General features: G+C 46.0%; 1 protein-coding gene across 1 annotated transcript in view; it reads left to right on the top strand.

Moving 5' to 3' along the window:
- The first annotated feature begins 6,539 nt into the window (after nt 1-6,539).
- The window catches only part of PERP (p53 apoptosis effector related to PMP22), a 39,341-nt gene continuing 29,251 nt past the window's right edge, over nt 6,540-16,629 (top strand). The window contains exon 1 of the mRNA XM_069234336.1: nt 6,540-7,023. Within this exon, the coding sequence (XP_069090437.1) occupies nt 6,831-7,023 (193 nt within the window). The 5' untranslated portion in view covers nt 6,540-6,830. The remainder of the gene's footprint in view (nt 7,024-16,629) is intronic.

Genomic DNA, 16,629 nt, shown 5'->3' on the forward strand with positions numbered 1-16,629 from the left:
GCAGTGGGTTCCTGGAGAGAAAGACCTGTGGAGAGAGAGGACCAGGTCCAAGAGTCACAGTGGAGTCCAGGAGGAGTAGGAGCTACTACCCACCCAGCTGTACTTGCGGGAGTTGGTTGATTGTGATGAAGATCAGGTCGGCAATGCAGCCCTGGAGCCGGAGAAGAGTTCATGAGGGATGCAGAAGATGTCCCACGCTGGAATGAAGATTGCAGATGGGTGTCGGTATAGGAATTCCACCAACAAGCCTTGGCAAAGGCAAATTTGCATTTTGTGGAAAAGTGGTGCTGCCAGGGACTAGCAAGACCCAGGAGGACTCAACTCAGGACGGTGAGTCAGAGGGGGCCCTCAGCAACACAGAGAGCCCACAGGAGCAGAGGCAGTACCTACAGGAGTCCCACAGGATGGGGACACAGAAGTTGCAGAAAGAGCCCACGCAGCACTACAGAAAGGGATCCCACGCCGCAGGAGAACCAGGCAGAGGGCTGTGCGTCGCAGGAAGGAGTGCTGGGGCTACACATTGCCTGAAGATCCCTTGGAAGAGATGCAAACAAGCCTTTGCAGCTGCCAGAGACGTGGTGCACGGGGGCACTGTCCTGCGTGGGAAGGCAAGGGTTTACCTTCACCAAAGTTGGATAGCTGTTAGAGAGGACCAAGAGGACTCCTCTGGACCTCCACCAGTAATGAAGGATCCACGCAGCTTAGGATGAGAGGAGATCCAGGCAGCGGGTTGTAGTTGCAGTAGGTGCCTGCGGATGCAGGGGAGTGACTCCTTCATTCCAAGGGAGATTCCTTTTCATGCAGACTGAAGTCATACCGCCGTCAGAGGATGCACAGCCGGGGAAATGTTGCAGAAGCTGGAAGGAGCCGTGGAAACAATGTTGTAAGAAGAGTCTTCTTCATGGATGCAGATTGTCGGTTCCCGAAGGGTCCAGTCACGGCTAGTGGCTAGATGTAAAATCTTGCAAGTCAAATCTAAGGATCCACCCAAGAGAGAGACCCAAAATAGCCCTGAAAGGGGGATTGGTCACCTAGCCAGGCAACCACCTGTCAGGAGGGGGCTCTGACATCACCTGCCTGGCCTGGCCACTCAGATGCTCCCAAAGATCCCTGGCAACCTTGGCTTCAAGATGGCAGAACCCAGGGACCCTGTGGAGGAGTGCTGGGCACAACCCCTGGGGTGGTAATGAATAGGGGAGTGGTCACTCCCCTTCCCATTGTGCAGTTTCGCGCCAGACCAGGGACTGCAGGTCCCTGAACCAGTGTAGACTGGTTTATGCACAGAGGCACCAAATCTGCCCTTCAAAGCATACCAGTGGCTTGGGGAGGCTACCCCTTTCAAGCCATGTAACGCCTATTTCGAAAGGGAGAGGGTGTTCCCCCCCTCTCCCAGAGGAAAACCTTTGTTCTGCCTTCTTGGGCTTGAGCTGTTCAAGCGGCAGGAGGGCAGAAATCTGTCTGAAGGGTGGAAGCAGCTTGGGCTGCCTGGAAAGCCCTGGAAGACTGGTAGGAGCAATGATGGGGGTCCTCTAAGGAGCCCCCAGAATACATGGAATCATACTTCCAATACTGGTAACAGTATTGGGGTATGATTCTGACATGTTTGATACCAAACATTCCTAAATTCGGAGTTACTATTATGTAGCTAGACATAGGTAGTGCCCGATATCCAGTACAGGTGCAAAATGGCGTCACTGCACTCACGAAGTCCATGAAAATAGCACTGGAGTTTGTGGGGGCACCTCTGCTAGTGCGGGGGTGCTCTCACACCCAGGTACTTGCACCCTGCCCTCTGGGCTAGGAGGGCCCGCCATAGCGGTGACTTATAGTGACCTGGTGCAGTGACATATGGTGAAAAAGGGTGCATGCACCTTTTCACGCAGGCTGCAATGGCAAGCCTGCAGAACCCTTTGCATGGGCTCCCCATGGGTGGCATAATGCATGCTGCAGCCCACGGGGATCCCCTGGTACACCAGTGCCCTGGGTACCTGTGTACTATGGGGGCACCAGTATACAAAATGTGGGGTCAAAATGGTATGTTACCAAGTTAGAAGGGAGAGAGCATAATCACTGGGGTCCTGGTTAGTAGGATCCCAGTGAGCACAGTCAAAAACACTGACAACAGGCAGAAAATGGGGGTAACCATGCCAAGAAAGAGGGTACTTTCTTACAGTTAGGATGTTAAATTAGAATTCAAGAGACACTAAACATGAATCAATTATCTCTTCCCATTTGGAAACTAAACTTATAAAATGTAATGAGTTAATTCCAATGTTATCCTATAGGAGAGATAGGCCTTGCAGTAGTGAAAAATTATTTTAAGAATTTTTCACTACCAGGACCTGTAAAATGTAAAAGTACATGTCTAAATTTGTATATTCCTTGCATCCTGCCCTTGGAGATGTCCAGGGCCTACCTTACAGGTGGCTTATATGTATTAAAAAGGAAGGTTTGGGTCTGGCAAAAGGGTTATTTTTTCACGTCAACATGGCAGGTTGAAACTATACACATCGGCTCTGCAATGGCACACCTGAGACATGTTTAAAGGGATGCTTAAGTGGGTGGCACAATCAGTGTTGCAGGCCCATTGGTAGCATTTAATTTACAATCCCTGGTAACATGTAGCACACTTTACTAGAGACGTATAAGTAAATAAACTAAATGTGCCAACTGGGTATAAGCCAGTGTTACAATGTTTTGAGCTGAGAGCACAAGCACTTTAGCACTGGTTGTGCAGACCCCTAAGGCCAGCAAAACCAAAGTCCGCAAAAACAGGAGGTTTGAAGGCAAAAGGTTAACAAGAAACAATGCCAAGGATGACAGGTCTAACATGTGCTCCTACCCTCCCCAAGCTGAAAATGAGGAGAACTACCCAACCCCTTGGGAGTTCTCTTCACTGAGGCAGAAGAACCTGGAGAGACCATCAGCATTTGCAGGGTCTGTCCCAGAATGGTGTTCCACCGTAAAGTCCATTCCCTGTACGAAGGTGGACCATCTCAACAGTTTGGGATTCTCACTCCTCATCTGCATAGACTATCTGACGGGTCTGTGGCCTGTCTGGACCCAGAAGTGAGCACCAAACAGGCATGGTCTCAGTTTCCTCAGCACCCAGACGACTGCAAAGGATTCCCTCTCTATTGCACTCCACGTCTGTTCCTAGGGAAGTAACCTCCTACTGATAAAGGCTACAGGTTGATCCAGGCCCTCGTCATTTAGCTATGAGAGCATGGCCTCTGTGCCATGCTCTGAAGTGTCTGTGTGTACAATGAATTCTTTGGAGAAGTCAGGAGCTTTGAGCATGGGTACTGTGCACATGGCCTCCTTCATGGTGTCAAAAGAATTCTTGCACACCTCTCTCCAGATCACCTGACATGGCTGCTTCTTGGAAGTAGGCTCTGTCAAGGGAACAACAATGGTGCCATACCCCTTGAAAAATCTCCTGTGGTAGCTGGTGAGACCCAAGAAGTCTCTCACCTCTGTCTGGGTCTTGGGGGGCTACCAAGCCAGAATGGTTTCAATCTTGGCCCAGAGGGGCTGTACCTTGCCTCCTCCGACTTGGAGACCCAAGTAGACCACTGACCCCTGCCATAAATGGTACTTACTGGCCTTGACAGTCAGGCCTGTATTATACAGAGCCTGATGCATTTCTCTGAGGTAGCACAGGTAGTCTTTCCAGCTAGAACTTAAGACCGTAAAGTCATCCACATAGGCAGCACTGAAGTTCTCCAACACAGTTAAGACCTGGTTGACCAACCTCAGGAAGGTGGCAGGGATGTTTTTCAACGCAAAGTGCATAAGCCGAAACTGGAAGTGACCTTCTGTGGTAAAAAACCTAGAACATTCTTTGGCCTCCTCGGTCAAGGCAAACTGCCAGTGCACAGGCTTTAAGTCAAATGTGCTGAGAACCTTGGCAGCTCCTATCTGATGTAGGAGCTCATCAGCTCTGGGTATACAGTGTTTGTCAGTCTTGGTGGCTGCATTAAGCCCACAACAGTCCACACAGAACACGAGTGAGTGTATGTGTGTGTGTTTTTTTTAATTGGGGTTTGAATCCAGGGATCCCTAAGCACTAAAAAAAAAAGTCGGACGATTTCTTGAGCATGAGGGGTCCCTCACACCGTGACAGATCCCTCTATCAGTCCCATGGGGTTAGGGTACCTCTACCCTGACCCCTTCTATCACTTTTAATTTTTAGTTTCCCCACTGGGAATGTGATAAAGAAAATTGAGGTTGCAACTTCCCTCTAAGGTTGCAGCCAGCCAATCAAGGCATTGCTGTTGGCGCGTGGATCTGTGAATCCAGCTCGATCCACAGAGGATCTTCAGCAGATCCATGTCTCTAGATATACATAAATCTTTTTACTTTAATAACTCCAAAATAACTGAACAGATTTGCAACAAATTACCAAAATAGATCTTTCTGGACCAAGATCTAGCTTTCTGCCGAATTCAGTGTACTTCTGTTCAGCAGTTCGGGTTGTAGTCCTGTCTAAAAGCCCTATGGGAAACTGCATGGGAAAAATGTGTTTTGGGACCCCACTTTTTATCAGCCCAAGCCTGACAAATCACCAAAACACTTTCCAAACAGCAGCTAAAATGAGTGCCAAACTAGTTTTGAAAATGTTGTGAATATTCCTTAAACGGCACCTAAGTTATTAGCAAAACAAAAAAGTGTTTTCCTATGGAAACGAGGTGGTAACTATAAATACCTACTGGCGATCGCAGTAGGAGACATATATATATATGTATATATATATATATACACACACGCACACACATATATATATTGTATTTCTGAATTGGACTGGAGAGTTGGCTACTTTGAAACTCTCCCATTCCTAACTACACTCCAGCCAATGGATGTTCAATTCATTATATCCCATAGTTCCGCGAAAATAGCCTCCCTTCACCTGACTATAAAAGTGGAGAATAATAAATTATTCACCGAAGGATCTTAATACCCTTTCATCATCCTCATAGTTTGGGGGGAAATCTACTCCTTGGGCAATTTCTCTGCATAAGGAGAAACTGTAAAATAAAGGACATTATTTTTCAATAATCAAATGTCCTTATAGCTAGGTTCAAAAACGAGGCTATCCAACAAGACTACCTAAAACTTCTTAAGGCTTTTCCTCAAGTGGGCCAAACCAGTATGGGCTTTCTAGTGATGTAATCTGGATGCGGCCTTTCCAGGTTGTTAAGTATGGACTGTTCCCACGAGGAGCAGGGACAGTATTGATTTAAGCTGAGGCTGTGTTTAGAGTGGAATGATGGGCAAAGGTCAAGGGACTGGAATGTGGCCACCAGTGATTGCCAGTGGCTGAGATAAAGCCAAATATTCTATCACTTTGTTGTTTGCTAGCATTGTGCCACTCTTGCATTTTCCCGGTGGGGTGGTAGGAACAATCTGAGGGGCAGTGGGTGCTTTAAAAGCAGGATGGATCGCCATGACTCAACAATGCATCAACACCTACGCAAGTCATGTATTCCTGCATAGTAGGACTGGTTTGAATATTTTTCCAAGGACTGATTTCGGTTTCCGATCCAGACCTGCGCAGGGTGCAACATATGCAGCAACACGCGTTCTTTACACACATAAGCAATAATGGTCCTCACTGCCAGGTTTCTCACACACACAGACCATGGAAGGTATGTTCAGTAGCAGAAAAACTCTCATCATATGATCTCTTCATTTCTAGTTCAGTGGTGGAAATGGTGGACGTAGGGAAAAAGTACAAGAGTCTATAGCAGTCTGTAAGGGACAGGTGCACACCATGCTTGGTCTCATACATCCAACTGGGAACCAGAGAGAGTATTCCATCGAGAAAGCAGTGCTATTTGATGCATCCCGTTACCTTGGCAGTGCTGAACAGTCAGTTTTTACTTTAATATACAATTCTAGTAGCTTTTAAGCACTACTGTGCCAAAACTTTAGAAATGTGTGCATCGACGCCGGAGCATTAGCAGCACTCTTTTTAATGCTAACCAGTAGCAGTTATATAAGATCGAGAAATTAGTTTTACTAATTCCATGAATCCTATTACCTCTTCATCATGCCTTCATGACAGACATAGCCGACATTTACTTGAAGGGTCACAACACAGCAATATGTGTAAAAAAAGTATGAGACAGAACTGGTTCTTTGCGCACGTATTTAAATATCTTTGTTTTGTAAAAAAAATAAAACCAAGAACGTGAAAAATAAAAGATGTGTACGTTTTTAACGTGGATTCTGAAAACTTTCCAATTTTCCATGCAGGCTGTCTCTAACTTAAGCAACAAGAAGAAATAGAATTGGGCGTTATTATGCAAGCGTCTGAATTCTCACGTGTTACGTGTTGAACATGGGTATACCGCATTCTGACATGTGTATGGCACCTGGTGCTTTAGTGTTCGGTGAAGTTCAACCCCACAGGGGGCAAACGCACTTGCAAACATTCGCATCTCTTTTTTTCTGTAACTATTCGACCAAAGCTACGAATCTCACTCGTGCATACCGTCTCTATAAAGTGTTCCGGGGATCGAACCCCAACCGCTTCCGCCGGGAGTACGGAAAGCACAATGGGCGTCTGTTCTGGCGGCCCCGCCCGGCCAGGTACGGGTTAAGCGCCGGGCGGGCGGGGTAACCCGACGCGCCTCCTCGGCTGCCGGGCGAGGGCTCGGGTGTCGCCCAGCCCCGCGGTGCTCTGACTCACTGCGAGCTCGGGGCGGGGCCGCCTGCTTTGTGCCGTTGTCGGAGCCGTCTCGGTCAGTGTCCCGGGACAGACTCGTGAAGTGCCCGTGCCAGGCCGCTCTTCCCGTTGCACCGTCGCCCGCACCTCCGGCCTCGCCATGTTCAAGTGCGGCATCGCCTACCCGCGCTGCAAGTGGATCCTGCCGCTGCTGCTGCTCTGCGCCATCGTCTTCGACATCATCGCGCTGTCCGGCAGCGGCTGGGTGGAGACCGAGTCGGGCCGCGAGTACGCCTCTCTGTGGAGAAAGTGCACCACCAACCCGGATAGTTGCGAGTCCCTCATGGGGAACGGTAAGCGCGCGGACTGGGCCTGCCGCTGGGCAGGATCAGGGGAGACTTTACGGGTGAGCGGAGGGTCGGGACAGAGCCCGTAGACCTTTGTTTCTCATTATTTCACTCTGGACTGTCGGTGATCCGAGCGCACGAGCTCTGCAGTTACTTGCCAAGACATCTGTGTTGTACATAGAAAACACGATTTGGAGAAAAAAAATGTCCCTGCGAAAAAGTGCTAAAATGTACGCAGTCAAAATCGTAAACAGCTTGGTAGAGTTTCTAGGAGTTCAGGGAGATTTGACCTTTTAGTGTACCTTGCAGACCTTTGCGACGCCATGTGAACGACATGGCTCTTAAGTGGAAACATGTTGTTGAGGTCTGTGGCACAGACGGGACACTGCGTAGTTACCACGTGACACCTGTTCACGTGTGACACCTTCATCCATTCCTATGTTCTTATCCACCATCACTTTCCATTCTGAGATTTTTGAGTCTATGCTTACAAATTATTTAATTACTTATTTGAGAGTTTTATGATGTCCTGCATGTCTGTCATTTGATCAAGTGTTCAGAGGTAGGCTCGAGGGTTGGTTTGAGTGTGATCGTAGAGGTAGAACCTTTTCTCAAATCATTCACTCACCGTCCAATGTAAAAGCTATCAAGTTTGAATTGTTTGTGTATGAGCAGCGAATGCATGTTTTTTTTCTGTGCATTTTGGTACATGTAGTGCTGATTTTATATTGGGATAAAGAAAAGTAAGAGTTAGAAAATGCAAAGAAAAAAATGAAAACGCAGAGCAAATTACGCATGAATTAGAGACGTTTGAGAGCTCTGTCCTTTACTGCTTAGAAGTTTCAAGTGCTGGTAAGTTTGTAAAGTTATGGCCTCCGACATGGTCTGCAACGTACTTTGTCTGCATCGACTCCCAGCCGGCAGTTTAGAGTTTTCCACAGCCCAGGGTCCTAGACTTGGGATCTGCCACCTTTCTTAGGCCCCGTTAATAATCATTGGATTACGAGGTGCCGGGTTCCCGAATGCAGGTTTTCGGCTGTAGAACAGTGGGTGCTAGGATTTGTTAATACTTTGAGACTTTCCCGTGAACTAGATTCTTGCATCCACAAATTCAGTGTTAGGATGCTGGTGTGTTGTGTTTAAGTTCGGCGCATTCTGACAGCCTGGGTTTGCAGTATTTTGATCCTGTCGATAGGTTTCTTGGAAGCCCTGAGTATACGGATTTGCAGTTGTCAAGGCTTCCCATGACCGCTTCTTTCAAGTTCTGTATGATGCTCTGTCTAGAGCAGAGGAAGAATTTTGCGGACACATGAGAGTTTCATATTCATAGCGCAGCCTGAAAAAATACCCCTTTGACTGTTGTTGGGGGAGTAAAATACACCAGTTTTAAGGGTTCAGTGGGTCACTCGGAGTCTTTACAGGTGCTGCACCAATGATAACTACGCCCCTGTGCAAATTAACCCTCCCAAAAGTTATGGTAAAACTGCCCAGAATGCAGTGTTCGCGAAAACATTAGGAGTGGCGGAAGTCGGTTTTACCACAGGACATGGTGGGGAAAGGGGGTCAGCACTCACTGTAGAAGCAGAGCTCAAGTACACCCTTCTGAGCCCTGCAGCACTGCCAGTAAATAGCTTAGGGGAGCGTATGCATATAGAACCCAAGAGCACTAACTATAAAATCACACACAAGGCATGTTGAAATTTCTTGCTGGAACGTGCCGAGACACTGAAGTGCAGTGCTTCATAGGCATCTGGTGTCATCAAGCTGTTTTGGCCTTGTCAGCTACTTCAGCATTAATGTATTGGGCAATTTCCCTTTAAAATCTATAAATACGTTTTGCAGAGCCTTGAAAAAGTATGTTCCTTTTGAACAATGACCCCGCTGGCCTCCCATTTTAGACGGGCCTATCTTACACAGCAGGCGCCTTGTACAGTAGCCCTGGTGTGGCCCTGAGAGTAAAGTCTCGTTAAAGGTCTGAAGTACTGACATCATGACTGGGGGAAACACACAGTGTATTTGTGCGCATGTGTGTACAGGACTGGAGGCCTGTAAAATGCACCTTTTCCTTAGAATCATTTTTTGACATACTTAAAAATATATATCTGGTGTAACACATTTGAGTTGAAATCCTAAAACGTAGAACACGTTTGGCGGTTACTCTAGATTTGTATTTAAAAATGTGTGTTTATAATGCCTATTGTGTTCACTTCATTTATGCAAATGCCGTCTTTGTGAAACCTACACTCAACAGAGTGACCCTATCCGTGCACAACAACAAAGGAGGAGGTTGCGTTAACAATTGAAACTGGTGTAGCTTGTTTCAATTAAGGGTTGGCAGCCTGTCCGAGGCAACTTTACAGTGTCGTGTTTTTGATTTTAGATTTCACCTAGACAGCACATGCGCTGTTTCTGCTAGACATGTTGTTTAATTACAGTGGGCTTAGAGCCCGCCCATAGCTTAATATTTGTTAGTTTCAGCGTTGCCCTCATTTACTTCATTCCTGTTTGTCAGAGGATCATATCCTCTTCTTTTGTTTGGCCCTCCCATGGATCATGGACCAAGTACTTGTGTCCAAACCTCTCATTTTGGAGCTGTGTTTTATTTGTGTTCAAGCACTTTATATGATTGCTTGTGTTTTCAGTCCGTCTCTCAAATCCCCAGCCATGTAGCTTCTATTCCCTCCCAACCGTCCCCCTTCCAAGTTACTTCTCGTCCCTGACATCCACCACCTTGTACTCTGCGCTACTGCACTCTACGCCACTCTGCTGTCCTCTGCAGCACTCTACTCTGCACCACTCTATGCACTACTGTTTGCACCACTCTATTCTACCCCACTGCACTCTACTCTGCACCATTCTATGGCACTGCACTTCATGCCACTGCACTGAACAACACTACTTTGCACCACTCTACTCTACTGAACTCTGCACCACTGCAATGTACTCTGCACCACTCTACTCTCGGCCACTGCACCCTACACCACTTTACCCTGCACCACTCCACTGCCCTGAATACCACTGCAGTCTACATCACTTTACTCTGCACCACTCCACTCTACACTACTGCACTCTGTGCCACATCTACTCTAATCTGCACCACTCTACGCCACTCTGATCTACTCTGTCTCGCACTTCTCTACCATTGTACTCTTTTCTACTCTGCTCTGCACTCTACACCACTGTACTCTGTCACTCTACTCTACACCACTCTACTCAATGCTGCTTCATGCCACTACACCCTACACCACTCTAGCCTACCCCACTGCACTCTGCGTCACTGAACTCTGTTCAACTTTACTCTGTGACTGCAATGGGGTAGAATAAAGTTGAACAGAGTACCACTTCACACCACTCTACTCTACACAAGTCAACTCACCTCTACACGACTCCGCTGTACGCCACTGCAGTCTACTGTACTCTACACCCCTCCACTTTACTCCCCTTCACTCTATTCCTAGCCATTCCACTCCTCTCTAAGCCGTTCTACGCCACTCCACTCCACACTATGCTGCTTCACATTACTCCACTCCACGCTGCTGTACAACTTGGCTAAAAGACATTGGTAAAGCCAGTAGTTCTCACGTATGCGAAACATATTGGCTTTGCCAATACTTGCTTAGAAATAGAGCAGATCTATAGAAGAATAAACTGTAGTTGGAAAGGGTTTGTATGTTTTTTAAAACGTCCAGCTGGTACTGGAAATTGGAGAGGATCACTTGAGACCACTATTCCGTCCTGCACCCTCCCTTTACTCCAAGAATGTGCCAGCTCTTGTACACCATGGCAGGTGGCACACTATCACAAAGGCTGGGCTCCCTGAATAGACAGATAGCTGCCCAGAGTTCACTACCCATGATTGATTACTTGCCCAACAAGGATTGAGATCTGGGAATTGACTCTCACAAACTGAATTCACTGCAAGAGACAGCTGCTCGGATGCAGGGCTCTTACAGGGCCTGTGGCATGGTCTCTCTAAACTGAGTTTGCTGCTACCCACAGCCTACCCTACACAGCCAACTGCTTATATACATTCTCCACCCTTAAATAGGACTCAGTACTCTGTCCATGACAGTCCATCTCAAAACCAAGCCAGACTGTCCATAACACTCTGCTAATACAGAATAGGCTCAGGGAAATTCTAGTGATATTCTACAATTCACTGCATGCCTCCCTCAACGTACCCCCTCACTTAGGCCTGGCTGTCAGTGAGAATGACAAACACCCCATTCCGCTTCCATGCAAACACCCTCTCCTTGGCCAGCCTGCATCCACATTGGCCTTGCACACTGACAGAAACAGTGGCCGTCAAACAGCTCAATTTTTCATTCTCACAGTGGGGCTGTACGATGAAGAGCTGTGCAGGATCAGTGCAGAGCTGAGCGCTTTTTAGGTTGAAGCCGGCCAGGTTGCAAAAGACATACTGGACACATATTGATGGCTCACATGGAAATCAACTCTGCCCATTGCTTTCCATTGGGTTTTTGTTTTGTCACTCTTATTTCCTTTCTTACTATGTGATGGTTTTATGTGCTTTAGCCTGTTAATTTAGTATCTGTCCCTCCCATAACCCTTTTTACCCCTTTGTCTCTGGTTGTACATGACAATGTACGCGTTTCCTCCATTCGTGTCTTTCCATTTCCCTCAGCACATTTATTTTCTTGGTAATATAAAAGTTGTACTTTCAGCACTTTCTTCCTTTTGAGCCGCTCACAGTGCATCTACTGCTTTATACAGATCCCTCTTCCGTTTACTCCTCCGTGCACTCTACCTCTACATGCACATTTCATTTCTTACAACTAACACTATAGTAAAAAAAAATTAAAACCACAAGAGTGCATGCATTTTTACCATCAGCATTTGCCAGCTTCTCTTGTCACACTTCTTTTCATGACATTATAAAAAATTCATTTTCTACAATTTTGTCCTTCAAGCCACTCTTGTATATGCTTTCACTTTCATAGAGCTTTACCCTTCGAGACGCTCTCTTGTGCGCTCTAACTTCATGTTGCACCCTTGTTCGTACACTTCCATCTCCTTCCACGTTGCTTTGTCACTGTTTGCTTCCCTCCTCCCTTCCTCTTTGCTGCTGCCCCGCCCTCCGTGACACTACCCTTGCCAACCTCTGTGTTGCTGAAACTTGCATTCTATTCCTCCACCAGTGATTTTCCTCACCAGAGTGCATTTTTTATTTTTTAACGAGTCCAACTCGGTTCAGTAAACAAAAAAGAAAAAAATGTGTGTCATCTTGTAGGCGTGCGCATGCTTGGTGCGCATGTCTACAAAATTATGCAGGCACACATGTAGAGGTTTTTCCCCAGTTTTATTTAGTATACATGCTGTCCAGCATCCGGTTTGCTGTGCAGCGGGGGTGAATACGTTGGCAAAGCCAATAGGCCCGAAAGGCGCAACCTGTTGATTTTGCAAGTACTTTTTGTGTTAGAGGTTTCTAAAATAAACTTCAGAAAGGACACCTAGCCCCTAATAGACATTATAATAAAATAGCATTTGTAAGAAACTTCATCATGTAACCATATAGTTAGCCCCTAGATAGCATGACCACATGAAAACAGAATTGCACAAAGTAATGCAGTGTAGCCATATACTTAGCCCCTAGAGTGTATAGTGCATTACACATTTTCAGGCTAGCAAGCCTTCAGGTCTTTAAAACACAAGGTACTCCCAACTGTAAAACAAAAGTTCCAGCCATGAGAGAACTTAGACACTGAATGGTAGGAGGGGTTATTATTTTGGGGTCCCTACTAACTTAGTGTGGGGACCCTGAAGACCTGGACAGAAAGAACAAGTTGTGCTGAACATTCTGAAGGTGGTCCTATTGTCCTGGGACGCCCACAGGCTGAGGTATGAGCAAACATGTTATGTAAAAGGAATGCCCCGCAAAGCATTATGGGGAGAATTTCCCAAGTGCAGTCAATATTGTATCAGCTGTCTTGCTGTGCTGGGAGAGTGGTTTTGATGTTTTCTTTGTTTTTATGTAAAACATTTATCAATTACAAGGGATTTTTGATAGCCATGTAGCACGAAGGGGGCGTGAGACAAAAGCAAAATTGAAATGACTCAGATTAGGTAGGTGTAAACAATGTGAGGAGCGGTCCAATACCCCCGATCGAGTTCGCGCTGTTTGAGCTATATGAAACTTCAAAGAGCCATGGAGCGTGAAGAGGAGAGACAAAAGAAAAAAAGTAGTTCGCTCTCACTAGAGTATATCAACAATCATGCAGTAAGCCGTGTAACAAGGTGAGTCTGCTATGTGTTTAAAAAAGAGCCTCAAGGCGGGACAAACGTAAAGCATTTACCAATGACATCAAGGGATTTTTGAAAGGCAGGCCCAGGACGAATGAAAGTGATGGTCGTGAGATTGGCGTTGTTAAAGCCCACAGAATAGATTACAATAGTTAGAAAAGCAGCGCTTGTCTGCTGCTATGTTTGACCTAACTAGTAACCCTGAGAAGACTACCCCCTAATTGATTTCCTATCCACTGGGATCTAAAAACATCTATTCAGATTTAGAATCCTTGACATCATGTGAAATTATGTTTTTGGTCTTTATTGTTCCTTGTTTGGTACAGGTGTTGGATCCTCGGTCAAGCAGTGCAGACAAGCAGCCCATCAGGGGAACAGAGACACAATTTGTCACTTCACTGGTCACCTTATGCTGTTTTAAGATTCAGAAAACAGATTGGTAATTGCAAACAGCTCTCTACATCAAGAGCACAAACCGCCTGAGCTGTCTTACCGTTTTTGGGCTCGGCGACTTGCTAGATAGACCCAGATGTCTGCAGCTGTCATAAACTGTAGTCTGTCTCAGATCAAGTAAGACCAAACAGCTTTGCTATCCTGTGTTCTATTTTTCGTGAATTTATTTAAGAGCAAACATTGTAGATATGTAGTGGTAGACCACTGGCTGACTGACTCCACAGTGCATAATACAGCCCTCAAGACACTGTCTCCCACGGACACCGCCATATTTCTGCTCCCACAACTATTATAAAATGTGTGGGTTCTAAAAGTAACTTCTCCCTTTTTAAGGGGCACTGTTTTCTCTTTACTGTACTCCCACGTTCATTTTGCAATGACGTTGTTTCGCTTTTTTTCTCTTTCGAGCCTGTTAAAACGGATTAAGATAGCTGATTCAGTTTAATGTATTGTGTATTGGGAATTCGCAGATATTCCTCTTAGGGACTCTAAAAGTATATAAGGTCAGTTGGCCTTGTATTTGGTGCAAGTGGAACGCAAAGCCTTTGTTTCCACAGAGGTCTAGACAAGTCAGCCATTTCGTTCCCCATTTGTCCCCTGCCTCTCTCAGCTAGTGCTTACTTCTTAAAAAATGCAAATCTTGACCCAAACAAATTTATTCTGTTAAAAAGAATTAACTTTATTTTCTCCAAGTCCTCATTCCGTTTGTGTGGTATCGATAGCCTAGCGCCTAGATATATGGTAAAATCATAAACATGTATACTGTTTGATTTTGTTTACAAATTCAGTTCTGGTAAAATGTTTTGAACCTTTCTTCTGCTTCTGACGCCCCGTTTTAGATGACGCTTCCATACCGTTCGTCCCCTCTTTTGCAAAGTAACTTTTCGAACACAAACCTGTTTCAAAAGTAACAGACCCTCTAAACATAGTGAACTTTTTGTGCGCCCAAATCGTGCTGTGATGCTGTGTGCTGTTCGCAGTTGAGCTTCGCTTGGACATGTGAAGACTAGCCTGGTCTGTTTAGAAACCTTGCACATTGCCAACCGCGCGCCGCAGGATCTGGCGGCTTCTCGTGCCCCCACTCCCCAACCATCCTTAAATTATTGCAGATTTTCCAGCACACCATTCCAGCAGATTGTTGGCTCCGTTTCGGCCTTTGTGTTCTCATTTAAAGGGAAACTGCAAAGCACGTATGTACGATTGAAGGCACGCGGTGGTTTAAACTCGGAGATCTGACGTCACGTATTGAGAGTAAGGCTCGCGTACTTGGGGAGCCAGTTGAGCGCGTGCTTGCAGAAGGGCTGATGTTGCCCCTGGTGAGAGGGGCAGGGAATGAACTGTAAATGTGACTCCATGTAGAGCTTTACTGTATGGTGAGCAGCCTTTGGGTGATGGAGTACAAGTGTCTGAAATTGAAATACTGAAATGCAGGCACCCTTGTCCCAGAGTACGTTTGCCTGTGAAAAATGCGGGTACTCTCCCGTTGGAAGAATTGGAGAAGTGCCAGGACTATCCCTCCGCCACACAGTTTGAACCCCCAGAGTTCTACCTTACATTTGACAAATTTAAGCAGAATAGAAGCATTACATCATTAGATATGTTTAATTATATGTGTATACGATGTGCAGCAGCATCCATCTGGGCCTTCTTCCCTTAGGACCACCCGAATTGTCCCCGCTTATCCATCTCATTCAAAAACCGAAACAGAGAGGCTGAGTTTCCACACTATTTACACTGTATGCGGAACTATACACAACCCGGAGCACAGCGCCCTGGAGAAATGGAGGGTTAGACAGGGCGCTTGGCATAAGCTGAGACGTATGAGAGTATTGCTGCACCCAAATTAAGTGAATTGTATAAACTATAGACAGAAGGTGATCCATTTTTAATTTAATAGATTATTCTGATCCCCACTATTTTATATAGAATTGATTAAGAAAAAAACGTGCAATGCTCTAGACCCTGCTGGGGTTTGTCCCTTGGCCTGGGAATGCCCACCAATCCGAAATTACTTAAAAGAAGTATACCACACCATAGAAGGAATATTTGAATCCGCCATAGTATGTGCCCTTACACAATTAGACGACGTGGGAGTGCTGTTGACTGCAGGTACCCCAGTCCCACCCATATGACATTTGGGAGCCCTTGAGAATCTATCTTGCATCGAAAGTAGAAATGAATAATGATGCCAAATGTTGCCTGTCCTGATAAATACACAAGGATGCTGTTACTGAGCTACATAACTTGTCAGACTGTCACTTGTATTCAAATGTGATATTGTACTGGATCAGACTCTTTGTAATGTTCAGTGCAATCAGCCGAATGTACACTAAATATACCTCTAAGTGTATTGTATTGCAATACCTGGAAAATCAATAAAACAAATACTAAAACATAGACAACTACAAAATACTAAACTACTTAAAGTTCACCTACATTTTTCCAGTATCTATTAACGAATTAAAATCACCAGAAGTGGGCTGAGCTTGTACTGAACATTATACAGCAATCACACAGTTTTCTGTTACTCTACAAATGTAGTATTCTCATAGCATCGTTTGTACTTGCAAAATTAGTGATCCTCTTGCAGCATATGCTGCTGAACATAAATAAGGTTATTTGCGGCCACTGCTTGGCAAGCAAGACGGGTCTTCATCTAATTAGAGCTGTCATCCTATAAAGTTTAATCTAACCACCTCAGCACACGGCCTGGGGGTTGCTCGCAGCAGCCAATCCCCTATAACCGCCCACGCCCCCGACCCCACCCCCCATGGCTGATTTCAGCCCCAGGGAGCCCAGCCCGAGGCCTGGCCTTAACATATATTTTGTTTCTTGCAGAGAGGGAGTCACACGCTGCCCCTCCCCCATACACCCTCCCCCCCCAGGCCGATTTCGACC

Source organism: Pleurodeles waltl, chromosome 5 (assembly GCF_031143425.1).
Source record: "Pleurodeles waltl isolate 20211129_DDA chromosome 5, aPleWal1.hap1.20221129, whole genome shotgun sequence".
Taxonomy (NCBI): Eukaryota; Metazoa; Chordata; class Amphibia; order Caudata; family Salamandridae; genus Pleurodeles; species Pleurodeles waltl.